This window comes from Leptodactylus fuscus, chromosome 5, assembly GCF_031893055.1.
Source record: "Leptodactylus fuscus isolate aLepFus1 chromosome 5, aLepFus1.hap2, whole genome shotgun sequence".
NCBI classification, from domain to species: Eukaryota; Metazoa; Chordata; class Amphibia; order Anura; family Leptodactylidae; genus Leptodactylus; species Leptodactylus fuscus.
In genome coordinates, this window is record NC_134269.1 from 109,296,585 (window position 1) to 109,323,989 (window position 27,405).

At 41.9% G+C, this 27,405-nt stretch overlaps 1 protein-coding gene across 1 annotated transcript in view; it reads left to right on the forward strand.

Moving 5' to 3' along the window:
* Window positions 1-12,063: 12,063 nt before the first annotated feature.
* The window catches only part of CAMK1D (calcium/calmodulin dependent protein kinase ID), a 213,518-nt gene continuing 198,176 nt past the window's right edge, over window positions 12,064-27,405 (forward strand). Inside the window, exon 1 of the mRNA XM_075274016.1 lies at window positions 12,064-12,704. Within this exon, the coding sequence (XP_075130117.1) occupies window positions 12,613-12,704 (92 nt within the window). The 5' untranslated portion in view covers window positions 12,064-12,612. The remainder of the gene's footprint in view (window positions 12,705-27,405) is intronic.

Below are 27,405 nucleotides of genomic sequence, written 5' to 3' on the forward strand. Positions count from 1 at the left end.
GTGCCGAGTGTGCATCAGATGTGTAGTTGAGCAAAACTGACTCAGCACTGCTAAGTCTGCATTCGCATAGGAATGCATTGGCCAGCCTTCGGCCAATCAGCGCTGGCTCTGCCGGAGGAGGCGGAGTCTAAGGTCGGACCTGAATGGAGACTGGTGTGGAGCGACCTTAGACTCCGCCTCCTCCAGCAGAGCCAGCGCTGATTGGCCGAATTCCGTACTCTGGCCAATCAGCACTGGCTAATGCATTGTATTGGCTTGATGAAGCAGTGCTGAATGTGTGTGCTTAGCACACACATTCAGCTCTACTTCATCGGGCTAATAGAATGCATTGGCCAGCGCTGATTGGCCGAATTCCGTACTCTGGCCAATCAGCACTGGCTAATGCATTGTATTGGCTTGATGAAGCAGTGCTGAATGTGTGTGCTTAGCACACACATTCAGCTCTACTTCATCGGGCTAATAGAATGCATTGGCCAGCGCTGATTGGCCGAATTCCGTACTCTGGCCAATCAGCACTGGCCAATGCATTTCTATGGGGAAAAGTTAGCTTGCGAAAATCGCAAACTGACAGGGATTTCCATGAAATAAAGTGACTTTTATGCCCCCAGACATGCTTCCCCTGCTGTCCCAGTGTCATTCCAGGGTGTTGGTATCATTTCCTGGGGTGTCATAGTGGACTTGGTGACCCTCCAGACACGAATTTGGGTTTCCCCCTTAACGAGTTTATGTTCCCCATAGACTATAATGGGGTTCGAAACCCATTCGAACACTCGAACAGTGAGCGGCTGTTCGAATCGAATTTCGAACCTCGAACATTTTAGTGTTCGCTCATCTCTAATAGCTAGAGCTGTGAGAATTTAGGTTTCATGTGATACCAGAACCCCTTTACTTCTACAGCTGTGGATAAAGCCATTTAAGGTGACTATTCCCCCTCCCCTCTGTCAAATTGTTCCTGCCTGGTATCAGCTCAGTGACGCTAGGTTCACACCTGCGTTCATCTGTCCGTTCTGAGCTTTACGTCTTCTGCATGCCAGAAGTCGGAAAGCTCAGACCGGGTCCGGCCGTGAGCGGCAGTGAGCGTTTTATGCTCTCCGCCGCGAAACCGGATTTTTTTTATCCGGACACAGAGTACTGCATGTCCGACTCTGTGTCCGGATTATAAAACCCGGTTTCGCGGCGGAGAGCCTAAAACGCTCACTGCCGCTCACGGCCGGACATCTCTCTCACCCATTCAAATGAATGGGTGAGAAAGACTCCTGCAGGTTTCCGTCTCCTGCCTCTGTTTCAGGTAGGAAACGGAAACCTGAACTACGGAGTTCACAACGCTGATGTGAATGAGCCCTTAGAGGGGTGCTAGACAGAATTTTAGAGCCTGTTTTCTATTAAAAGGAGGTTAGATAGTTTAATTAAGTATATTATAAAAATGTTCAACTGAAGTGAAAGGCAAAGTTGCTGTGTAGCCCTATAGTAAAATGGTACTGTTAACTCTGGTACATCTGAGTGATCTGAGCATTGTGGGTTAGTGTAGGACCTGGTAGCCAGTTGTCAGTCTTTAATGGAAACTTGGCTAACTCCCACTGACTAAAATCCCTGAGGACCTCCTATGGCAGGTGTAGCGGCATCTGAAAAATTTCTAGGTGGGTAGTCCATGGGTGGGTCACTGGAAACTCCTGGCTAGCTGTCAGGTAGAGCAACTTAGGAAATTCACAGGTGGAACTAGGCCAAAAGTGAAGGAAGCAGGCTATTATTGACATTTTCGACAAGGTAGTCAATCCTAGTTGGGAGGTAGAATGTCTATTTAGAATACAGGGAGTCCGGAAAGTAAGTACACAAAATAAAAGGGTGTACTTTAGCCAGTATATGAAGCGGTTTTTTTTAATAATGAACATGTGATCAATTTAATCACTGTTATTTATTTACAAGAATTGCTCAAAGTGCTGGCCGCCTGCCTCGATGCAACGCTCGATGGAGGGTCGGGCATCGGTAACAACCGGAAAGTATTTTAAAATTTTTCTCCTGAGCACTACATGGTAAGGGCAGCTTATGTGAGAGAAGGAAGCAGCGATCCCAATCAGCAGCAGAGAGGCGAGTCCCCAGATCTGATTCCCAGGGTCGAACGAGGGGGGGGGGGGGGGGGGACCCTGGGTTGCTACCTTCAATAAAACGTCGTAAAGAAGGGAGAGGGTGCGAGGAGGGGCCTCAGCCTGTCCCAGCAGGCACTCCAATGCCGTGTGAGCAGGGGAAAGCAATGATTGCATGGAAAACTTACGCCTAAAAGCAGCTAACTGGTGGTATTCCAGACAGGACAGGGAGGAATCCGGAAAGGAAGTCTGCAGTTGAGCAAAGGAAGGGAGAGAGGAGGAGGGGCCGGGGAGCGATCCCAAATGGACATCGTTGAAGGCAACCTCTTTAACTGTCACCACCATCATCCGTTTTAGCCATGTGGTTACCATCATCTTTTGATGTGTGCCTTTTTTTTTTTCTTTTCTTGTTATGTACACTTTAATATTTCATTTTTCAGTTTCTGCCTTTTAAACTATTAACCTTAATGTAACTCCTAGGGGTATCTGAATACTGGGAGACAATTTTAGTATCTAGGTAAGGGGACTACTACAGGTCCAGTTCTACTCTAGAAATACTGTCTAGCTGGCATAATTACAGGTCACTTTGAACAAGATATGACAGCTACGAGTAAAGCTCATACTTGTGATAGCACACTGAAGTGATCATGTAGTGTTTTCAGGGCACGCACAAGTAAAGAACAACATGAGTGACCTCTGATTGAGTCATCATGTAAGCACTTGGATGTGAAGTGACAAGTATGACCCTCACGTTGCTTAAAATTTAGTTTATGATTATTAATCTTAGAGTCAGCAACTGGAAGTGTACCGTTTACGTACATTTGTCTCAATGGTGCAATATGTATGTACAGTAGATATTAGTGTATTGCTAACATTCAATTTAAAGGCAGCTTACAGGCTTTTATACAAGCTGCTGAAATCAGTTTGTATACTAATCTTTATGACACATATGTAAACAATCTACACACACACACACACACACACACACACACACACACACACACTTCTTCTTACTGGGTTTACATCCTTTTCATATTTGTCTATTCCTGCATTAGAACAAAAAAAGTGAAAATGATGGCAGTACCAAATCCATCAATGATGGATACCACAGGGCCTGACAGCCTGACAGACTAGATGAACATAGTTTATAGGGAGACTTAGAAATATTTAATTCTGTTATTTTGTGTCTGACTGAATGACTAAAGAAAACAAATATTTAGAAATGTGTTGCGTAGTTTCATTCTGCTACGTAATTACTGAAGTCTTACAGTAGGTCATGCTGAGTCACAATTTGAGTTGAGTCAGAATTACAAAAAAAAAAAAAAAAAAAAACAATGAAAATTATTTCTAGACAACTAAAAACCATTTAAGAAAGATCTAAAGGAAATTAAAAAAAATCCTCTGCTGTGCTCAAATGCAGTGCCCTCTAGTGGTAATAATAGGGATTTGTACCAGCGCTGTTTGCAATAATTAGGATTTCTACATCTGTTTATAAAAACAAATGGCCACTGCTTGATTTCAAGCCAGGTATGGGTTAACCATTAGCTTAATTACCTTATGTCCTAATTTTTTAAACTTCTTAAATAAGACCTGTAAGCTTTCATGCTTTTTAAAATCTTAACAAATATGTGTATTCCCCGTATAATAACAATTTTGGAACTTCTTTTTTTAGAACTCATTGTTGGGCCATTCTTACAGTATTCCTCTAAGTTTCTAGAAATTTATGAATAAATTGACAAGGAGGAATTCCAGGAAAAAAACCACAATGTAGAACTTCAAGAAAGTATTGTATGATGCTTTTTAATGCGCAATACAAATATTTATTAGAATACTATGTCAAGAGTGGTGATGACAGGTCCTGGCTGAAAATCAAAGTGGTTTACCATTAAACCAATTTAATGAGACTTTTTTTTTCTGGAACAATAGTCCTTATTAAATATTAATTCCTTTCTGACTCAAAGTGATGTCAGAAAAATGCTATATATGCATCTAAATATATTTGTTGCCTGAGCTCCTTGTGGCCTGAAGCAGGCAAATATCATTGCTTTTGTTTAATTTGCCAACAACCATTGCACTTTAAATATTGCATATGCTCAGAAGCAAAGCAGATGCAATAACTTCCGGTTGTTTTAAACCCCCAAAGGTACCCCCTGCCTACTGACTTACTTTATGATGCCAGCTTTGCTCCTATATGGTGAGATTGCAGTAGCCAGGAGCTTTGTGAAGGCTCCCAGGCCTGGCACAGGAATATACAGTACCTATTCTGGTTTGCCTCTGGCTAGCCTTAAAGAGGACCTTTCATTTCCTTGGGCACATATGGTTTTTTATACCACTAGAAAGCGGACAGTGCGTTGAACTCAGCGCACTGTTGGCTTTCCTGTTATGTCCCCCGGGGGAAGAGATATTGGTGCAATTACTGATAGCTCTTCACTGTCAGAAGCGTGTTCCTGATAGTCTAGCTGGGAACGCCCTTCCTGACAGTACTGTCCATAGCAGTATACTGTGGCGTTCCTTACCGCCCTGCGATGACACTGAGAAGTGAGGAACACATGCCCAGTAATAGTCTATGGACGAGTACTATCAGGAGGGAAGTATAGCACTATGGACAGTACTGTAGGGGGGGCTTTCCCAGCTAGACTTTTAGGAATGCCCTTCATCAATATTTCTTCCCCTCAGGTGAGCACATAATGGGAAAGGTGACAGTGCGCTGAATTCTGTGTACTGTCGGCTTTCTAACGGTATATAAAACCACATGTGTCCGAGAACAAGAAAGGCCCTCTTTAATAGTTACGTAGGGAATTTCCCATAGGCTGCAATACCGAAGTATGGCACAAATGATCTAGCCAAAAAGAGTTTCAAAAAATGTTTTAAAAAATATTTTACAAATAAAAAAACCTAAAAACCCCCCCTAGACTGGTTATTTGCATACTCTAAAATAAATATCTCAGTTACAGAGGTACAAATTTTCATGGGGAAAATGTTGTAACGTCCAAGTAAGCCTGACCAATATAACTATGTTACTGGTTTAATATACTTCAACTTGGTGACAGACTCTCTTTAACCCTTTCTTGACATTTTCCGTGCTAGGAAGGAAAGATAAAATTAAGTAACAAGTGATTAAAAAAGAACAAAAAAAAATCGGAAGCTATATCAGAAGAATGGAAAACTCCCTAGAACAAACCCCCACCTGCAACTCTCTCACATGGCTTGCAGTTGCTGACAACATGATATGATTTCCATTCATTTTTGGGAATAGACCCTAAAAAATATGATGCATAAGACTCTTCAATTAATTTTCAGTTTTCCTAAAGTGACACAGTGTTTTGTAATTTCTCACTGATTTACACTGCAGAGAAAAAGGGTAACAATGTTTTGAACTCACCCATTGGCAATTTTCTTCTAAAAAACATTAGCGCATTGGAGGCTTGAAAAAGCGCTCAGAGGAGCCTGAAACAGCTGTTGCCTTTTCTGTCGCCATATATGCTGATCCTTCCCTCTCAGATGGTTGTTTTTACATTAATGTTTACCCTTATAAAGGATGTTTGTTAGAAGAAAATCGTCAATGGGTGAGTGCTCCTCCTTTTTTCTTTTTTGCACTGTTTATTTTCAAATGCTATTTTTTGGATGTTGAGCACCCCCAACGTCTCCTCGTGGACCTGCTTATTAATTTCTGATTGGATCCATACATGTATCGAGTCAGCAGTGCCATCCTGATTCTTTTGTGATAAATGTTTTGAACTTTTGACTTTCATTCTCCATATCTCACCATCCACTACAGCTTAGAATATGAGACTACTATCATTTTGTAGACAATCATCCTGGCTCTCTCATACACAAATGTGACTTGCAACTATTTAGCATATGATTAGTTATACTGATTCTTGTGATGTAACTGCATTGTTACTGTTTTGCTCCTGGTGGTACAAAAATCTTTTTCTTCTTGTATACTACAAATTACAACCTATCACATTCCCTAATAACTAAGGCTCCATTCCCACGGAGTAAAGCGCCGCTCATTTAGACACGTAAACACGTGTCAGAGTGAGGTGCTTCAAAACAGATATCATTGACTTCAATGGGTGCCAGCTTACGCGCGCTACACATTGAAATCAATGGGAGGCTTTATAACCCATTGATTTCAATGTTTAGCGCATGTAAGCCGGCACCCATTGAAGTCAATGGGATCTGTTTTGAAGCACCTCGCTCTGACACGTGTTTACGTGTCTAAACGAGTAGCGCGTTACAACATGGGAACGGGGCCTAAGTGTGTTATTAGATTAATTCCTAAGCAAAAGCTCAATGATTCAAATCAAGGATCAGCCATGAAGAACTTTTTCCATAAAAAGAGAAATAGCATCATCCAGCTCATTCATAGCGGTTTCTCAGCCAAGAAAATTGTGACTGCCATGACAGATGGAGGAATACAAAATGAATCCATTCATCCATTCAAAAGCCAAGAAGTAGACGTCCAAGTAAAATATTGGAGTCAGCAAGTTGGTTTATCAAAAGGTCTATCAGTTCTGGAGCGACAAACATGGCAGTGGAAGTGACTCATATGCTTTGTAATAGTGAGATCACAGACATCCATGCAAGCACTGTGGAACATGTGTTAAGTCTGGAATGGTTACCCGAAAAAGGGTGAAGAAGCCTCAACTACAATATCGTCATAAGAAGCGTTGGCTCGAGTTTGCAAAAAAGTACATGAAGTGGACAGTAGAAGATTGGAAAGAAGAGGAAGAGGTGGCTTTTGTGGTTCATAATAGTGAGATCACAGAGGTCCATGCAAGCACCATGTGACGCACATTTCACAAGTCTGGAATGATGGCCTGAAAAAAGGTGAAGAAGACTCGATTGATTTCAATATCATCATAAGTACAAAAAAAAAAAAAGTACAAAAAGTGGACAGTAGAAGATTGGAAAGGTGATTTGGAGCAATGAGATGAAAGTCAATAGATGGGCTCTGATGGATGCAAATGAATCTGAAAGAAACAAGGGAAGAGGGGGCTAACAGATTGAGAAATTGTAGGAACTGTCAAGTTTGGTGGAGGTAGCTTGATGGTATATGGTTGTTTCACAGCCAAAGGCATTGGAACTTGACTAGGATTGATGGTGATTAGAGATGAGCGAACACTAAAATGTTCGAGGTTCGAAATTCGATTCGAACAGCCGCTCACTGTTCGAGTGTTCGAATGGGTTTCGAACCCCATTATAGTCTATGGGGAACATAAACTCGTTAAGGGGGAAACCCAAATTCGTGTCTGGAGGGTCACCAAGTCCACTATGACACCCCAGGAAATGATACCAACACCCTGGAATGACACTGGGACAGCAGGGGAAGCATGTCTGGGGGCATAAAAGTCACTTTATTTCATGGAAATCCCTGTCAGTTTGCGATTTTCGCAAGCTAACTTTTCCCCATAGAAATGCATTGGCCAGTGCTGATTGGCCAGAGTACGGAACTCGACCAATCAGCGCTGGCTCTGCTGGAGGAGGCGGAGTCTAAGATAGCTCCACACCAGTCTCCATTCAGGTCCGACCTTAGACTCCGCCTCCTCCGGCAGAGCCAGCGCTGATTGGCCGAAGGCTGGCCAATGCATTCCTATGCGAATGCAGACTTAGCAGTGCTGAGTCAGTTTTGCTCAACTACACATCTGATGCACACTCGGCACTGCTACATCAGATGTAGCAATCTGATGTAGCAGAGCCGAGGGTGCACTAGAACCCCTGTGCAAACTCAGTTCACGCTAATAGAATGCATTGGCCAGCGCTGATTGGCCAATGCATTCTATTAGCCCGATGAAGTAGAGCTGAATGTGTGTGCTAAGCACACTCATTCAGCACTGCTTCATCACGCCAATACAATGCATTAGTCAGTGCTGATTGGCCAGAGTACGGAATTCGGCCAATCAGCGCTGGCCAATGCATTCTATTAGCCCGATGAAGTAGAGCTGAATGTGTGTGCTAAGCACACACATTCAGCACTGCTTCATCACGCCAATACAATGCATTAGCCAGTGCTGATTGGCCAGAGTACGGAATTCGGCCAATCAGCGCTGGCTCTGCTGGAGGAGGCGGAGTCTAAGGTCGGACCTGAATGGAGACTGGTGTGGAGCGATCTTAGACTCCGCCTCCTCCAGCAGAGCCAGCGCTGATTGGCCGAATTCCGTACTCTGGCCAATCAGCGCTGGCCAATGCATTCTATTAGCCCGATGAAGTAGAGCTGAATGTGTGTGCTAAGCACACACATTCAGCACTGCTTCATCAAGCTAATAGAATGCGCTGATTGGCCAATGCATTCTATTAGCCCGATGAAGTAGAGCTGAATGTGTGTGCTAAGCACACACATTCAGCACTGCTTCATCACGCCAATACAATGCATTAGCCAGTGCTGATTGGCCAGAGTACGGAATTCGGCCAATCAGCGCTGGCTCTGCTGGAGGAGGCGGAGTCTAAGGTCGGACCTGAATGGAGACTGGTGTGGAGCGATCTTAGACTCCGCCTCCTCCAGCAGAGCCAGCGCTGATTGGCCGAATTCCGTACTCTGGCCAATCAGCGCTGGCCAATGCATTCTATTAGCTTGATGAAGCAGAGTGTGCACAAGGGTTCAAGCGCACCCTCGGCTCTGATGTACGGAACTCGACCAATCAGCGCTGGCTCTGCTGGAGGAGGCGGAGTCTAAGATCGCTCCACACCAGTCTCCATTCAGGTCCGACATTAGACTCCGCCTCCTCCAGCAGAGCCAGCGCTGATTGGCCGAATTCCGTACTCTGGCCAATCAGCACTGGCTAATGCATTGTATTGGCGTGATGAAGCAGTGCTGAATGAGTGTGCTTAGCACACACATTCAGCTCTACTTCATCGGGCTAATAGAATGCATTGGCCAATCAGCGCTGGCCAATGCATTCTATTAGCGTGAACTGAGTTTGCACAGGGGTTCTAGTGCACCCTCGGCTCTGCTACATCAGATTGCTACATCTGATGTAGCAGTGCCGAGTGTGCATCAGATGTGTAGTTGAGCAAAACTGACTCAGCACTGCTAAGTCTGCATTCGCATAGGAATGCATTGGCCAGCCTTCGGCCAATCAGCGCTGGCTCTGCCGGAGGAGGCGGAGTCTAAGGTCGGACCTGAATGGAGACTGGTGTGGAGCGATCTTAGACTCCGCCTCCTCCAGCAGAGCCAGCGCTGATTGGTCGAGTTCCGTACTCTGGCCAATCAGCGCTGGCCAATGCATTCTATTAGCCCGATGAAGTAGAGCTGAATGTGTGTGCTTAGCACACACATTCAGCTCTACTTCATCAGGCTAATAGAATACATTGGCCAATCAGCGCTGGCCAATGCATTCTATTAGCTTGATGAAGCAGAGTGTGCACAAGGGTTCAAGCGCACCCTCGGCTCTGATGTAGCAGAGCTGAGGGTGCACAAGGGTTCAAGTGCACCCTCGGCTCTCCTACATCAGAGCCGAGGGTGCGCTTGAACCCTTGTGCAGCCTCGGCTCTGCTACATCAGAGCCGAGGGTGCGCTTGAACCCTTGTGCACACTCTGCTTCATCAAGCTAATAGAATGCATTGGCCAGCACTGATTGGCCAGAGTACGGAATTCGGCCAATCAGCGCTGGCCAATGCATCCCTATGGGAAAAAGTTTATCTCACAAAAATCACAATTACACACCCGATAGAGCCCCAAAAAGTTATTTTTAATAACATTCCCCCCTAAATAAAGGTTATCCCTAGCTATCCCTGCCTGTACAGCTATCCCTGTCTCATAGTCACAAAGTTCACATTCTCATATGACCCGGATTTGAAATCCACTATTCGTCTAAAATGGAGGTCACCTGATTTCGGCAGCCAATGACTTTTTCCAATTTTTTTCAATGCCCCCGGTGTCGTAGTTCCTGTCCCACCTCCCCTGCGCTGTTATTGGTGCAAAAAAGGCGCCAGGGAAGGTGGGAGGGGAATCGAATTTTGGCGCACTTTACCACGTGGTGTTCGATTCGATTCGAACATGGCGAACACCCTGATATCCGATCGAACATGTGTTCGATAGAACACTGTTCGCTCATCTCTAATGGTGATCTCAATGCTGAGCTATATGTGAGCTATATGTGAGTATCCTACAAGATGAGTTATTTCATACACTCAAGTACTATGGGTATGAAAAGGACGACATATTGTTCTAGCAGGACAATGACCCGAAGCATACATTGAGATAGCGATGCTCTGTGTTGTGGCGTCAGCAAAGGGACATGGGTCAGGCGTCGACTATTGAAGCTTATGTGGTGCAGTGCTTGCCGTACAGTCCTGGTGGAAATTGGGTGCTGGCGCCCCACATTCAAATCAGTGGCGATTTGGCCTACAGTACACCATCGAGAGCCCTGTACAACTCTGCGGAGATGACGTGACGTCCGTTCATAAAACACTCGTGGTTGACCAGTGCTCCGGTTTATGCGCCTGCCAGTGTTGACTCTGCAATATTGCAGGTCCACCTGAGACACTGTTGACCTCGGAAACCCAAATTCCCGGGTAATCTCCAAAATGCTATGCCCATATGTCTTACACCAATTATCATCCCACATTCAAATTCACTAAGCTCGCAACGTGCTGCCATGTTCATGAGACACCTGTCTGCATCAGACTGCTCAGATATTCTGGCGACACTAGTGCCATAGGCTGCATCACGTCACACTGTTTGACACAACTGGCCCTGGGGCACACCTTCCCGTGACTTTTGGCCAGTCCGTGTATTTTGAACAGATTATTCAAGCTGCATTAATGCCCAGTATATTGAATTCTTTCACAGTCTTCTTGATCATTTATGAGATGTTGGCAATAAGTAGTTTCCACTTAGGTGAGATTTTAAATTCTTTTCTATATTTATTGTGTATTTATTAATATCTACCTGTGCATATTGTTTGTTTTAATGTATGGGTGTCATTGTGATATTAAATACATATAGGATTTTACTCCTTTTAGATGAAAAGTTATACTTGTTTGCTACCTGCTGTAACACCAGGTTGTTTTTAAAGGGGTGTCCAGTTCATTTTTTATTTATAACCTATCCCCAGCATAGCTGAGCAATCTAAGATCATAGAGGTCTGACACCTGGGACCTCTGCTGATTTGCTATTTGAAGGGGCAGCAGCACTAAATACGAGCACCTTGACCTCTTCACTTTTTATATTGCACTCTGTCTGTTTCATAGGGCCATGCAATGCAATTCCAGCCTCATCCCACAGAAATGAACGGGTCAAGACTGTAATTATATTGCACAGCTGCTGTGAAACAGATGCTGTGTAATGTAAACTGAGAAGAGGTCACATTGCTTATATGAGCGCTTTAAAAAGCTGATCAGCAGGGGTCCAGAGTTTTGACCTATTGATGACCTATGCGATATTTGTGTCAGATATTGTTTTATCTTGACTCAACTATATTGACTATTTTATTTGCTTTATTATTTATGTACGGTTTTATTTTATGTACAGTGTTTTTAAGGGCATACCATATTGGTCTCCTGAATGAAACGGATTGTTCCTGGGCCAAGACAAGACATTTCCAGTTTTTTTTTGTTTTGGGCACTGAGCACTAGGTGCATTTGTTTGTTTGAGAAAACTGGGGTCTGCTAACAAAGACGCTCAAAAAATCTAAAAGATAAAGCATAAATATATATATATCATTTCAAGAAATTCCATTTTCAGCTAAATATACTATAGACTTGAAAAGGTATAACATAATAGCACGGCAGTTAAAGTTTCTTTCTTGGTGTATATTTATTATTAGAACTAGTATACCATAAAGCAGACATATGCTGTAACAATGTATGATTTCTAAGACTATAAAGTGAGCACTATATACTATATATATACAGACTATCACATCCTCAATGCCTAGCCGGCTGTGTTGCGTAGAATTACCAGCAGATGGCGCTCTTCCAGACCTGCTGCCAGAACGGTTCTTGACTGCTTTGTACTCACTGCCCAGGAAAGGAGCCTCATTGACGTGCACGGGGTTTTGGTGCAATGCGAATTATCTCTCAAGTCATTATTGAGTTAGTGCTGTCAGGCTGAGCAGGGAGCTCACACACAGGCTACAGTGTGCTATCCCCATAACAACATGCACTAATCCTCCTCTGATAGCACAGTAGCAGTAGGGGGAGCCCAGCCTGCAATTGGCAGCACCACCCCCTGCTTGTGTCTGATAACACTGCCATGCATTGCTGTCTGCAGGGAGGGAGCTCTCTATGACAGGGGATACCTGCTCTTCAGTTCTCCTCACCTCCCAAGTGCACAGCTCAGTGCAGGACTTATGTCAGGCTGGAGTGGCTGCTGAACACCAGAGCAGCACATCCTTCAGCTGAGGAGGATTCACCTTCAATGTAACAGAACGGTGACATATTGAGACTGATTGGCTCTGCTTATTTGGGGTTAAGCAAACCAGGAAGTATTTATTGAAAGAGGAATTGACAAGGGACAGGAGGAAGGGGCATCGTGAGGTGAACTATTGCCTTGTGCTTGACAGCCGAAGTCTTACTTGTTGCCATGGCTCGGGAGAACGGAGAGAATAGCACCTCCTGGAAGAAGCAGGTGGAGGACATAAAGAAGATTTTTGAATTCAAGGAGGTTCTTGGCTCGTAAGTACAGAATTGTCTCGAGAGGTACATTGTGTCTGAGTGGGCACAAGAGGACTGTCATAATGTATCTGGTACATAAAGTGATGGGCTACATGGAGTATTTGAGGCAAGGATGTTTACATGGAGTGCGGGAGAACAGAGGTTTAGCCATGTGCATGAAGTGAGGGAAGACTGTGCTGTGGCACATGGAGGGAAGGCAGTGCTGTGGTTCATGGAAAGACTGTAGTTCTGTGGTACATAGTGTGTGTGTAATACTGTGGTATCTGAAGAGAGGGTAATGCTGTGGTACCTGGGGAGAAGGTAATGCTGTGGTACATAGTGAGGGTACTGGAGTGGTATATAGTGAGGGTACTGGAGTGGTACATAGGGAGTAATGCCGTGGTATCTGGAGAGGGGGTACTGGACTGGTACGTAGTATGGGTTGTGCTGTGGTACTGGAGAAGAGGGTACTGGAGTGGTACGTAGTGTGGGTAGTGCTGTGGTACATAGTGTGGGTAGTGCTTTGGTACTTGGAGAGAGGGTAGTAGATAGATACATGGAGAGAAGGCAGTGCTCTGGTTCATGGAGAGAGGGTAGTGCCATGGTATATGAAAAAAAGGATCGTCATGGTGCATGAAGGGGTGGTAATGGATAAAATGAGTAAAGTGGACTGTGGTGAGGGAAGCAGTGATGTGGCATATGAAGTGAGAGAGGGTGATGCAGTATGGTGCACAGTGGAGTGGTACATGGCGTGGAGGACAGTGGAGTGGTACATGGCGTGGAGGACAGTGGAGTGGTACATGGCGTGGAGGACAGTGGAGTGGTACATGGAGTGGAGGACAGTGGAGTAGTACCTGGAGTGGAGGACAATGGAGTTGTATATGGAGTGGAGGACATTGTAGTGGTACATGGAGTGGGGGACAGTGGAGTGGTACAATGAGTGAAGGAGTACAGTGGTATTGTACATAAGGTAAGCAAAAGCAGTGGTGAAAAATATGACATAAGGCGATGGCAGGGGTGTGGTATAGATGGTAAATCAAGAAGTGTATCGTGTGAGTGAGATTGGACAAGTCTGTGGTATCTGATCAGACAGAGGATGAGCAGAAGCTCAGTTAAGGTGGAGATTCCAGTTTTGAGTGTGTATAGTACAGTATATACAGTAGCCATGGGCATCATGTAGCTGCTACTTAGTTTAGCACTATCATTCTAACTTTCTAAACACTATCCCTAAGGAAAGAAGGCTTCATTGTATAAAATATGTTTTATATAATAAGTTGCAGTGTACATGGTAGATTATAGATAAAAGAAATAATATGCTGTTGTGTGTATCTTTTTATGTTGGGGCTAATCTTAACTATTGATGTAATCCTATCCTTCCTACTAATCCTAATGTGAAAGTTTGTGTGTTTGTTTGGATGTTTGTTCCTCAATCATGCAAAAATGGCTGCAGGGATTCAGCTGACATTTGGCACATGCATACATTGGAACCTGGAATGAAACATAGGCTACATATTTTCCCGGTATATGCCCTCACATCACCACGGCAAGCCCCGAATTTGCTGTGCTGCAAGGCTAACAGAGCTGAGATGACGTCATCCACCGTTCTTCAGCCGCTTTCTAATAGGCCTGCTGCATTGTGTGGGCGGTGCTAAAGATGCTGTACATGCTGGCAAACATGGCGCCTACTGCAAGCTCCGGAGCAAGCGGCCGTGCTGTGGGTGTGCGAGAAGTCCCTTGGCTGTGTCTGCTTTGTGCGCACGCTGGGGGACTGAATGGTTCTGCCTCTGCCGGGGAGGGGTCACCTGCACCACTGTCAGCAATGATGGGTCAGCCTGCTGTGCCGCAGTGGATGAAGGCAGATGCGACCTATGGAGTCTTCCAGACAGTCCGGCATGTAGCGCAGTCGCTGTCTACAGTCACACACAGTATTGCATGCCTAATATTTCCTATGCCGCGGGAGGGTTTTTTTGGAGGAAAGGCGGTGGGTCAGTGGTTGGGGGGGTGCCGTCCCACACCTGCGTACACTGAATAAGGGGGGGGGGGGCGGGTCTGTTGTCGGGTGGGTTGCGGGGGGGGGGGTTGGTACTAGTGGTTTTGTATAATGCAATAGGTGATTTGCAATCTGAACACTGTGCGTGCTCGAGCTGAAGATGCTAAACAGGTTGATACATCATTTTTTTGAGAATAGATACAATGTATTTTTGTTTTGTTCATTTATATCTCTCCTTTTTCTGGGGCAGTTGTCAAGAGGACAGACTGAAAAGGTTGAGAATCTGAGTCTGTCACTGCTAATAATCTTGGTGGTGAAAGGCTTTTATCTTCATTGGTTGCCAATGGATACAACCATGAATGCAGGAACTTTCTATGGTCTGGAACTTGTTAGAAATTAGCCATGATTTCTTTATTTTGGTCAGGTTATCAGGCAGAAATCTTGACCAGGTTTCTGACAAGAGAAGATCTTTCAAACTCTGCAAACTTTGTAAAAACTTATTTGTAAAAATGTTTAACTTTTAAAGGTATTTTCCAGCCCCAAATCAATTTTACATACTGATGATCTATCGACAATATAGGTAGAGCAGTGCACTGACAGGAGTAGAGCAGTGAACTGAATATTTGCCCTATCTAAAAGATAGTCTAACTATGACTAAGTTGGTATTTAATATAAACATAACACATTGCAAATCATTTATCTGTACGAACCCCACACAGATCAGTTGTTGCATTAGTATCTGGCTGCTGCTGGATTGCCCTGTTCTTATTCTAGTAGTAGTTCTGCAATTCTCTGGAAGCACCACTATGCAGTAGATGGGGCTTCTGTGCCTTGCCTCATGCTTGAATAAGGCTGCGTTCATACGGAGCAATACAGTCCTATGGTGAGGTGTTTTAGGAGGAGGAATTTGAGTCAGTTTCCTGACCAAAAAAACTCTGTGTGAACGCATCCGGTTCTGTACCTGCTCCCCATCCACTAGCAACGTCTGCTACCGGAAAGCTCCTACAGTTGATATGTGCGTAGTCTGGGTGGCAGACCCCCACAGATCACATAATGATAAACTATCCTGTGAATAGGTCACCATTATGAAAAATCAATTTCAGCCTGGAAAACCCCTTTAATTGTCTAAAAGTTTAAATATGGTTATGTTTTTGCAAAATCTATTTAAATGACAGGTTATACCAAAATTTTTCTTACCAAATTACATATTACTCTGCTCAGCTCCTCCTGCTCTCTAACATTCAACTTCTAGATTGATCTGCATCTTCATGCGACAGGTATACGTTACAATATAGGGTAGAGAGGTGAACTGAATCTTTTCCACAACTAAAGGACAGTTTACCTATGACTATATTGGTATTTCATATAATCATAACACATTGTAATTCATATATGGATACTGCTTTACAAATAAAAGGAGGTTGCTTTTATTTTCTAAACTGTGTTAGGGCGAGTTCACACGGAGTTTACGGGCACACATTCTGGCACGTATACACGTGTCAGAATGTGAGGGCTCAAAACAGATCACATTCATTTCAATGTATCGTTACGGGCGTATAACGCACGTAATTTTTCCAGAATGCCTGCCCATAAACTCCGTGTGAACTCGCCCTTAGGCTGGGTTCACACTAGGGCTGGCTCCCCGTTCAGGGATTCTGTTCCCCTCTCCGCTTGAAAAATGTGGGAAGAAAAGCGCTGCAAGTAGTGCTTTTCTTTTCGCACTTTTTGTGCAGAAACCAGGCAAACCCCATTATAGTCTGATGTCTGGGGGTCACCACTTTCAGCAGATTAGACTTCCGTTCGGAGGGTCCCCAAGCGGAACTCCTAATGGAAACGCAAACGCAGATGTGAACTTAGGCTTAGGTTTTTGAGTTTACAGTGGAATGTTCGTGAATGGGACTCCATCCTATCCCTCCACCCACTTTTAGAAAAGTGGTGAAACCAGCGTAAAAACTCAATTTGTGACTATTTTAGTGGTTATCGACTTGTTAACAACAAAATCGTAGCACAGATTCTTAGTGAATCAACAGCTATGTTTTATTCGGAAACACCTCCGTATTTCAGAGAATAGGGAGAAGAGCATGTCCCAGGAACAGGCTTGGTTAGGTTGTCAAGTTTACTCCTACTGTGTATAGGGAGATTCCTGTCAAGCAGAGCTGGGCAGGATGAAGCTGACATGAGACTATTCTGCCTGTTTCTGGCTTTTTTTTTTTTTTTTTAAATTTAAACTATGTTTTCCCATTTGTTTTGGCTGCATAGATATCCGAAAACGCAAGGCTTAAAAAATCTACCCCACTGTGTTTTAATATCTCTCTTGATATGTATGGTATTGTACTCTGTTGGACAGAGCTATGGAGGCCACATCAAATGTCATGGCTGCTCACATAGTGGTTTTCTAATATAATTTATCTGCCCATTGCCCTGATCACTTTGACACTATAGTTGTCTGAAATGCATAGGGAATTACAATGGAGACAATCTTTATGGGTTGCATATTTCTGCTTTCCTAGGGCAGCACTAGGACTCCAACTGATTGTGATACAACCTAGGTTGAGCCATTAGTATGTAGTATGCCACTCTTCTCAGTACTGCAAAAAAAAAACAACAAAAAAATGAGGGACGCGCATATTTTTTTTTGTCATTGAAGTCTATATTAAACAAATCTTTCTATGGCATCCATTTTCATTTATTTTACATTTTTTTTTAATTTAAAATGGAGGCATGAACTGTATAAAAAAACAAAAAAAAAAAAAACTATGATGTGATCCCAAGTTTAATATTCAGAATTTGATATTTCAGTGACTATAAATTTATAGCAAGAACCCTAAAGTAATAGGACGGAGCTTGTTACCTCACTAGATATAGTTTTACAGGTCATATGTATGACCTGTAGTACTAAAATGAGTTAGGCTGGGCGTACAGTAGGCAGGCCTTTAAGGTCTGTAAATAATTTTTTTTTCTTGAAAATATGAATTCATGTTTCAGGGTAATTACTTTAAGCTTGGAATTTCCAGTTTGATGATGATCTCATAGTTTCTTGTACGTAGCAGAACAAGACTGAAACCCATTAGTAAACTGCTGCTTTTATATGACAAGACTTGAAACTTGATTGGGTGCATTTCTTATAGTGTTAGAGAAAGAGGGATGTTCTGCAAAATAGATTCAATAAGCAAACGTAGAAAACCAGCTGCTTGCTTCTGTCTTTCCTTCTGCAGGTTCTGTGGTGTGTTTACCATGGTTTGTTGGATTATATGGGGATAAAGTCTGCCTTTTCTGGGAAACTAAGAACCAATAGTTGTGTTAGTAAGATTAAGATCTAATAAAGCACTGTCAGAATATCCGACTAGATAGCCACACTTTACCAGAGGTCATATACTGACCTATTTATTTCTTCCCTCTGCAAATCTGAGGTCCACAAATGAGTACTCTGTAACAGGGCTGGACAGCAATTTGTCAACCAGCCAGTGAAAGGAGCACTTTACTTAAAATCTAGACTGACCTGGCCCAATGTCACTACCAATCCTGCCTAGTGTTTGGCTTTGCTTTTGCTCTATCCTTCCCTGATCAATTAATTCTGGATGACTGCAAGAACTCTAGATATGTATATTTGTAGGCTTGTTCAAGTTGTATAATGTAGACCTAAAATGCTTTAAATTAACATGTTATATACCATGATGCAATAAAATTTCAATTGACATTGATGGAGTATTTCTGAATAAATAAAACTGTACTTAAAGTAACTAAACATGGGGGTCATAACCTAAAAAAACAGGACTCCCTTGTCACTTATCTCTCGACAATCTAGTTCTGATGCTGCCCAGCTCCCTGTGGCTCTTTGCTTTCTTGTGTTCAACAACCACAGCTATTGCATGTAAATGACGGCACAGTGAATCACTAGCTGCTAGATTTTTTTTTTCTAGTGGTAGAGCCCTATATAACACTTTCCATTTCTAATGTCAGTTTAAGATTTGCTATGTCATGGTACATAACACATTAAATGTTATTATCAGAGACAGCCCCTTACAAAATGCAACCCCAGAGTGATCAACTTCTGTTATCTCTGAGAGACCACTGATTTTACAGGCTAAGCTGCACCCAGTCATATATTTCTCCAAGTGGCTATCCATTCTGGATCATAACATTGATATGTCTTCATAGGGCAAATAAAGAGGGCTTGTCCTCATAAGACAGGCCGTTAAATAAAGCTATGTAGCATTTAAAAAATATATACATCGCTATAAATGTATTGCTACCCTGTTTCCCCGAAAATAAGTCATCCCCCAAAAGTAAGACATAGCAGAGGTTTTGTTGAATTGCCTAATATAAGGCACCCCCCGAAAGTAAGACATCCCCCAATAATACGGTAATAATCTTTCTGCACAAAGATTGTATGAAGAAAAACATTGCGCGATGTTCTGTGTGCATAGATATGCCGGCTGCTGACGCCGCTGCAATACGTTATATCCACTGTTCCTGCTGCAGTAGGATGAGCTGGGAGATGCCCGTGGACATACACTAAGCATCATATGCGGCGGGGGGGTCCACTCTCCCAGCTCATCCCACAGCAGCAGGAACAGTGGATACAAATAATGGGATCACAGCAGCAGCAGCCGCGGGCTTTCCTGTGAAAACAGAGCACCGCACACAGCGTTCAGCCGGCTGCAATGTTTTTCTTTATACAATCTTTGCACAATCTTAGCACATAAGACATCCCCTGAAAATAAGACATAGCATGTCTTTAGGACCAAAATTTAATATAAGACACTGTCTTATTTTCGGGGAAACAGGGTATGTAGATCTTTTTGTTATTTTATGACAATTATGATTTCTTAATGATTTAAAAGTATGAAGAAATATGATTACTGTAGAAATGTCCCTATACCTAAGCATAAAAACTATTTTTTTGTATTATACAGTTGAGCCTTATGAAAATGCAGGCTTCACATTGTTTTTCGTTGTGAGTGGCTGATTTGTGATTTTAGATGAGTAGTCAGAATATAAGGTGAACAGGTGGACTAAGATGGTGCTCTCTCAGCACCTTGTACAATCTGCGGTTATCACTGTTACCCTAGAAGCAGGAGATTAAACAAACAGTATTTCACTTTTTTTAAGAGCAGGAAATGAGTATGGGGCAAACAACTTCTGTTAAACGCTTGTTACTTTAACTCTTTCTATACCCAAGATTTGGCATCTTCTCTAGCTCATTTTACATGAAAACATGTTTTGTCACCAGTCAGATGAAGATAGTGATTAGATGTTCCTATGTCAGCAAGCAAGCAAATGCTTTTCTAAATTCTCTGTTCACTGAATGGCAAAGAAAGATCACATTATTGGATCATAGATCCTTTAGACTCCCAGCAGCCACGCGTCTAAAATTCTTTTACCCACAATAGCCTTTTTTACCTGTAAAATCCTGCAGCCGTGGGTAAAGTTTCAGCCATGTGTAGCCTTTTATTTTCTGTGAAAAAAAGATATATTAAAGACAAAAAGTGAAACAGTTTCTCAACACTGAGGTTAGCAAACATAGAGACTTTAACAAGAAAATGACAGCAGTTGTTATAACACTCATTCACAGAACACACTTGGCAGAGACTTACAAGAAGAAACATGAGAGGGATCCCAGGTCTGAAGAAAGCTATCATTGGTTCCCCTGGAATCATATTTGTTAATTTCTAAAGCATCTCTCAATTTTGGTGTGAACAATGTTCAGCATCAATCCTATTAGACTAAAGCTGTGTAACTTTTACACCGTGCAAAGTTAAACTAGATAGTCTTAGGTTCAGGTACTGTGTTGCAGCTTTTTTTTTTTTTTTGTTTGTTTTGAGCCAAAGCCAGGAGTGGATTGAGCAGAAGGTAGAAGAATATGAAGCTTCCTATGTATTTCCCATTCCTAATGTAGCCACGCTTGGCTGTGGCTCAAAATACTGCTACAATGTGTGCAATAAAAAAAGCTGTTTTTTTCGTATTGTGGGGTCATAGGTTAGCATATTAAGCCACGCCTCCTTTTCAAGAAGCTCCACCAACATGTCATACAAGGTGCACAAACTGTTAGAAAGTGTCTAAAACCCATAGAAAATGAGGTGTAAAACATGTTCAGTAGTTATATGTTGCAAATCACAATACTATTCTGGTGCATGTTTATTATTTTATCTGCCAATATGTTTTTCATAAAAATGATAAATTACAGCTAGTCTTTGCCTGTCCTTTTGAATTATTTATATAGTCAGTTGAACAGTAAGTTAGGGATTTGACTGCTGACTCTGGGTAACTGCTCTACTTTTTAACTGCATTAGTTTTTTACACTGTTGTAATTAAAGGGAGTCTGTCACTAGGACACAGCAGCATATCAAGCCAACCAGATGTTAGGTTAGGGTCACATAAATCAAATAGATAACGCATAGTTTATGGGTTAAAAGGAAATTAAATCCTAACAAGACTCTGGAGAAAAAGTCACAGCCATGAAGTGGCTTGCTCCTTTCTCTGTATCTGTCAGGAACTTCAGTTTTGTTACTATTGTTTTAAAGGTTACCATGCCCACCTGGGAAGCTTCTGCAGTGTCTCTGGGCTTAGCCAGTCAGCAGCTGAGGAGGCATATTTAAACTCACTTCCTTCTCAGTCATGTGCCTTCAATTGGTTGTGTCTTGTCTGGCTTTCATACCCGGTTCTTTGTGCTACACAACTTCATAATCTTAGATCTCTGAGACCTGACCCTTGGTTTGATAATGTATAGACTAGATATTCCTTCCCAAACTGACTACTGGCCTGGACATTCACTCTCCTGATTTGTCACCCTGATCCTGATTGACCTTGTAAGTTTATTGTGGGTTCTGACTTGATTTCTGATAGTGGAGTGTTTATTTCCTGCCTTGCGGCTGGTGATTATGGAGGACTTGGGGTGTCAGTGATATTTCAGTGCTGTGTAGAATTTAAACAGCTATCAGCCTGATATTGCGATTTTCTGATGTTTGTTCCAGGGACTCTACCATAACAGTATCACGTGGTTGGATATCCAGAAGACTGCCAATCACTGTAACCAGGACTCTCACTGTCTCTCGTAAGAGTCCTCTCAGGACATACTCTGCTTTTTTACACAAAAATTCTGCATCAGAATGATAAAAATGTATACATCACAGAGCTGAGATGCTCTCTCTTTGTCATATAATACTGAGATAGGACAGCAGAAATCTCCTGACAGTTTTGCTTTAAGGACTAAAGTAAAAAGCATGATTTGAGAAATCTATTTTTAGTCCATATAGAACATTAAGGTTGTGCAGTAAAATTGTAGTGTTGTTACTATTTCAGGTCCTGCAGTCTGTTAGTTTGTGACATCCTGATTTCCTATCCAGTGAAGCATTCCATGTTTATATTTGCCTGCACTTTGCACATCATGCTCTGTGTATCTGTAATTCACTCTGACTTCACTGAATTGCCTAGAGCTGACTAATCATTGAGGAAAAAACAGGCATGCATCAGAAGTAGAGTGAATATGGGGTTCTTGCTTTTTTTTGCTTGCAGATAAATATACCCTTCCTTCTGAAAGGTATCTAAATGTCTTTCCTGTTCACTTCAAACACCTTTCAGTTTTGCTCTTATTTTTAATTCACTGATATGTTATCATTCCATATAAAGTAAAAACTTTGTACATTTTAGTATCAGTACTGTGTTTCCAACATTTTGTTACATCCCAACAAATATGATCTTAATTTATCTTTACCCCTTAACAATGTTAGGGCCGGGTTCACACGGGATTGTTTGTTTCGGTTCAAAATACAGGTAGCCGCAACTGAATGCCGGTGCAGTACACTGGCATCCAGTCGCCCAATCCGCTCCGTATTAGGCCCAAATGAATGAGCCTAGTCGGGAGGAGGGAGTGTCTTCAGGAGGATTCGTGAGGCAACTCCGCCTGAAGAATGAGCATGTCCGTTCTTTTTTCCTGGAGATGGAAAAACAGCTCTTGGAAAAAAGAACTGACCTGCTCCCATTGATTTCAATGGGAGTCGTCTTTTTGGTCAGGATTTTGAGGCGGATACGGCCTCAAAATCCTGACCAAAATACCCTGTGTGAACTCAGCCTTAGGCTGAAGCCTCATGTTGGCAAAATACATTACAGTACCTGCAAAGTGGATGAGATTCTGGCTAATCCAATCTTTACATCGCTGAAAAAAAATCTACAGTAGAAAAGTTGTGTTTTTGAAAATGACATCATATCAATTATGCCTGTGGGAACACTACAAAGGAAAATTCATCAAAGTCGCAATTAAAAAATGCAGTGGGAAAAAATGTGATGCGTTTCCGTCACGTTTTTTTCCGCAGTGTTTTTTTGCTGCACTTTATTTTATGGGGCCTTAGCCTTAAGGCCAGAGCCCCATGGGACAGAAACACTGCAATTTGCCCGTGGCAGAAACACCGCAGGAAAAATCACAGCGTTTTACAGTAGATGGGATTCTAGCAAAGTAGATGGGATTCTAGCCAATTCCATGGCCACTTTGCGGTAAAAACAGTGGTGCAGACACGCTGCGATTTCCAAAACTGGTGCAGTTGACATACTGTGATTTGGAAATCACAGCATGTCAATTATTCCTAAGGAAACGCCGGGGTTTCCCTATAGGTATAATCGTAACAGAAAGTCTGCTGATGACAATTCTGTGACCTTTATGTCTAAAGTAATGCGGGAAGAACTGTGATGTGTTGCCGTCTCTGTTTTTCCCGTAGCGCTTTTTTGCTGTGGGACGTCCTGTGGGGCCTTAGTTTTCTGATGTTTTAAGGGGGCCTAACCTTTTTTATTTTCTGGTTTCCCAAAATAGTTATTGATTTGTTTGTTTGTTTTTTTTCAAGACAAATGGAGCCATTTTTTAAATATCTATTTGTTTTGTTAGGAGTTTGTAAAAAGGAAAAACATTTTATTTTTGTTAATGGTTCTATATTATTGATATTGAGGAAATGTTGTTGCAGTTTCTATTCACTACATGCTTATTGTGCACTACGTAGTCTACAGTGGTGAAGATAGAAGCAGTTGGCGTCTCCTCGGACCCTGACAGCCAGGCGCCTGACCTGCTCCTGCTAGACTGCAGTGGCTTAAATCTGCACTACACATTTACAGTGCATGGTTTTAAGCATAAAGAGATTATCTAGCACTCAGAAGATCCTATGTAGTAGTTCCTGTACCATTTCTCTTTAATGAGACACATTACCTCTTCTGACCCATGCCTAGACCTCTTACAAAGCCAGCCAGTGCCCTTCTCTGCACTGAAAGCGCCTACAACCTTAAAATATCTGTCTGCAGATGGCTCCCCCTTCCTTTCGAAGGAGTTATTTTGGTTTGGCTATTATTCCCAGATTATGTTCTTAGTTTTTTTTTTTGTTTTTTTTTTGAAAACCATGAATTCTAGGGAGCTACCTTCCAAAAGGTGTCGCTAGAGTATGTTCCTCTTTTGCACAAATAAGGTTTTACTGTATTTGCATATTCCTTACCCAGAATTCTTAGCAGGGCATGCTTGATCTGATAAGTCCTTTCTCCCCCTGATCAGAAATAGGAAGCCTTCTTACCCAAATAGAAGGATAATAAACTTTGCTAAATATTTTCTTGAGCTATTCAGATGATTGACATCTCTAACCATAACATAAATGTCTGGTCAGTGATGCTTTGTTTTGTCACTATTTCCAGAATTCAGCGGCAAACGTAGCGTTTTTTGGCTGCTGCAGAAACACAGCAGAAAACTTCAGTGTTCTACAGTACCAGCAAAAGGAATGAGATTCTGGTTACTCTCATCCACACGTTGTGGTAAAAAAAAAAAATGTAGAAAATCTGCGTTTTCAAAACTGCTAGCAGCATGTTAATTCTACCGACAGAAATGCAAACATTTTCCCTATCATTTTAATATGGGAATAAAAAACCGTAGAGAATAATGCACCTAAAAAAACGCAATGAAAACTACTGCAGAAAAAAACGATTAGTTTTTGTGTTTGTTTTAACTGCGGTATGCTATATGTGGCCTTTGCCTTAATATTCTTCTCCAGATCACAAGAAAACTATGTTTTCCTATTAACCCCATCTATTTAGATTTAGTAGCAGAATAGCTGGAAATAACTGCCTTTTCTTCAAAGGTCCGGTAATGGAGCGATTCATTTCTGTAGATCTTGGGAAGGGCTCTCAGTGGAATTACTAAGTGAGCAATCTTGTAAGTGTGAAGTTTAGCCCATGCCTCTTTAAAACCATATGCCCTTCTCAAAATATACCTTAGATGAATAAAAAAAACAAAAAAACAAATACAGTAATGGCATCACAGTATTGCAAAATAGGCTTGTGAGACTGTATGGATGCACATTAATTTTATACGTTTTGTAATGAAGAATTGACATTTGTGTGACCTACATCAGTTCTATACTGTAAAATCATCATTTATAGCTGAAGGCTCTTGTGTTCCTGACTCTGGTCAGCAGCATTGTATTGTGCATGTTGAGCATTGTGAATGTCAAATTGATTTAATCCAGTTTATAGTTAACGGTACATTGCTATGGAAGTATTTATTTTTTGTGGCTGATGGAGGGGTCAACAGATGTATTTGGTTTTTTTTGGTTTTTTTTCTAATCACAAATTGCCTTTGTACCTTCACCCATATAGTTAGGAAATTTCTGTTTTAACAGGTTGTCTCAATTTTATAACTATCAGTATTTTTATCAAGCTTTTATTTGTCTTTTTACAAATGATATTTTTTTTTATAAACTGTAATTTTTTTTTAAGTTATACAAATTATACGCACAACTGATATTTTCAATAACAGTGGTGCTATAACCCTTCCCATATCCCACTCCTTGCATTAGATGCAGTTATTTTATTTCTTCAATTAAAGTCTATCACCAGCCAAAAAGTAGACCCTGCTTCTGAATTCTTACAGATGGGTCTACCCTTAACTTAGCCCTTATTTGGTTAAAAACTCAATTTCTCATGAAGCCAATTTAATATACGGTAATATTGTGGCATTTTTGCAAAGTGTTTGACTAGCTGCAGTTCACATCCCAACGACAGTGTAATCGCACAGAGAAATATAGGATCTCCCTTTGTGATAGCATATATAACAAAAACCTGTGTATCTCATGATACACATACTGTATATACTCATGCAACCATGAGTATAGGTAAGGGGAGATATATCTGTAAGTGTAGTCACACTGCAGCAATTTTTTTCTGTAAGCTCCGCTTTATTTTTCCTGTTGTATTTCAGCATAGCGGTATACTCTAAATCTACATGCAGCAAACTCCCTAGACTGTGAATAAAGCAGCTTTGCCTGCCTTTCTTGCAGCAGAAAATACCAGCAGTGTATCAGGTACCTAACAGTCCATGAGTTGTATCCAACTATCTACTGCACAGAAACAAAGTCTCTGAAGTTACAGATGGCCATACAATTAAGATTGGTGTAAGATCAACCCCTTAATTTTGAGACCTTTCCAGATCAAGCTACTGTCTGGCATTTATGGGGGAGAGCATTAAAAAACAAAAACCTTCTCTGCTTTTCTCCAATGGTAGCCATTGGCACACAACACATGCACTTTCTCTTTCCAAGTAGCAGGCTAAGATGCCTCTGCTGCGATGAATGGAATCTATGTCTGTGGAAACTTGATAGCCTGGATCTGGCAGATCTTTTTTTTTTTTTTTTCTTTTTTTTTTTCTTTCTCTCTCTCTCTTTTGTTCTGACACCTTCACTCCACCTTGTCTCTTTCTATCCTGTTTTATTTCTTGTCCTTAGGGTTAGTTCACACGGGGGCAATGAGGCAGATTTTGACAGCAGATTTTGCCTCAAAATCTGGCTTCATACAATGGTGGTCTATGGAGACTGCTAGCTTTGCTTTTTTTCTGCTAGCAGAAAAAAGAAGCGACATAACCTTTCTTCAGGCGGATTCTGCCTGAGGAAAGCAATAGAAGTGAATGGGAGGCCTAGCGTTTTTTTTTTTTTTTTTACAGTCCATTCACTTTAGGGGAAGGGAAAACCCCCTGGCGTTTTCTGAAGTAGTTTTTACCAAAAATCCAGAAAACGCTCCAAAAAAATGCCTCAAGGTCAAAAAACCACTTGCTAATTAGGAACCTTTTTTTTTTTTTTTAGGACCAAAATAAGCCAGGCGGTTTTTACATGTGAACTAGCCCTTAGTCTTGTTATTCTCCCTCTTCCCTCTGGTTTTATTTTTTTGCCTTCGTATCTCTCTGCTACTCTGACTGCTTGAGATGGTTTGTGACTCCTCCTCTATTCACTCCTGGCTATTCTTAGATACACAATACAGTTCCATACCTGCACAGGATAGCCGCCATTGCCAAACCCTGTGATGCTTGCTTCAGGAGATACAAGGCTTTGTCACCACTCTACTGTTTCTATTATCTGTTGTTTTATATCTGGCCCTGCAAAGCTAATATTTTCCAATTCTTATTCTTTAGTTATTTTGATATTATGATTTTTTATTAAACTTGTTGCTAAAAACTAATTCAATTAATATTTATGAGGATGTCCCCAACTTTGTCCAAAATTTGTTTGGGAATCAATCCACTTTTAAAGGGAACCTGTGAGGTTGTTTCTCCAGCCCAAGTTGACCGTAGCCTGTGTAGTATCAAGTAATGACCTTTCCTATGGTGTCCCTCACTAAGATTTCTGTTCTTGAAAAGTCGTTATAAGCTTTTAAAACCTGTGATTGGCATATGCAAATTCACCTTAACTAACCATACGAGACAGGGGAACAGCTTTATCT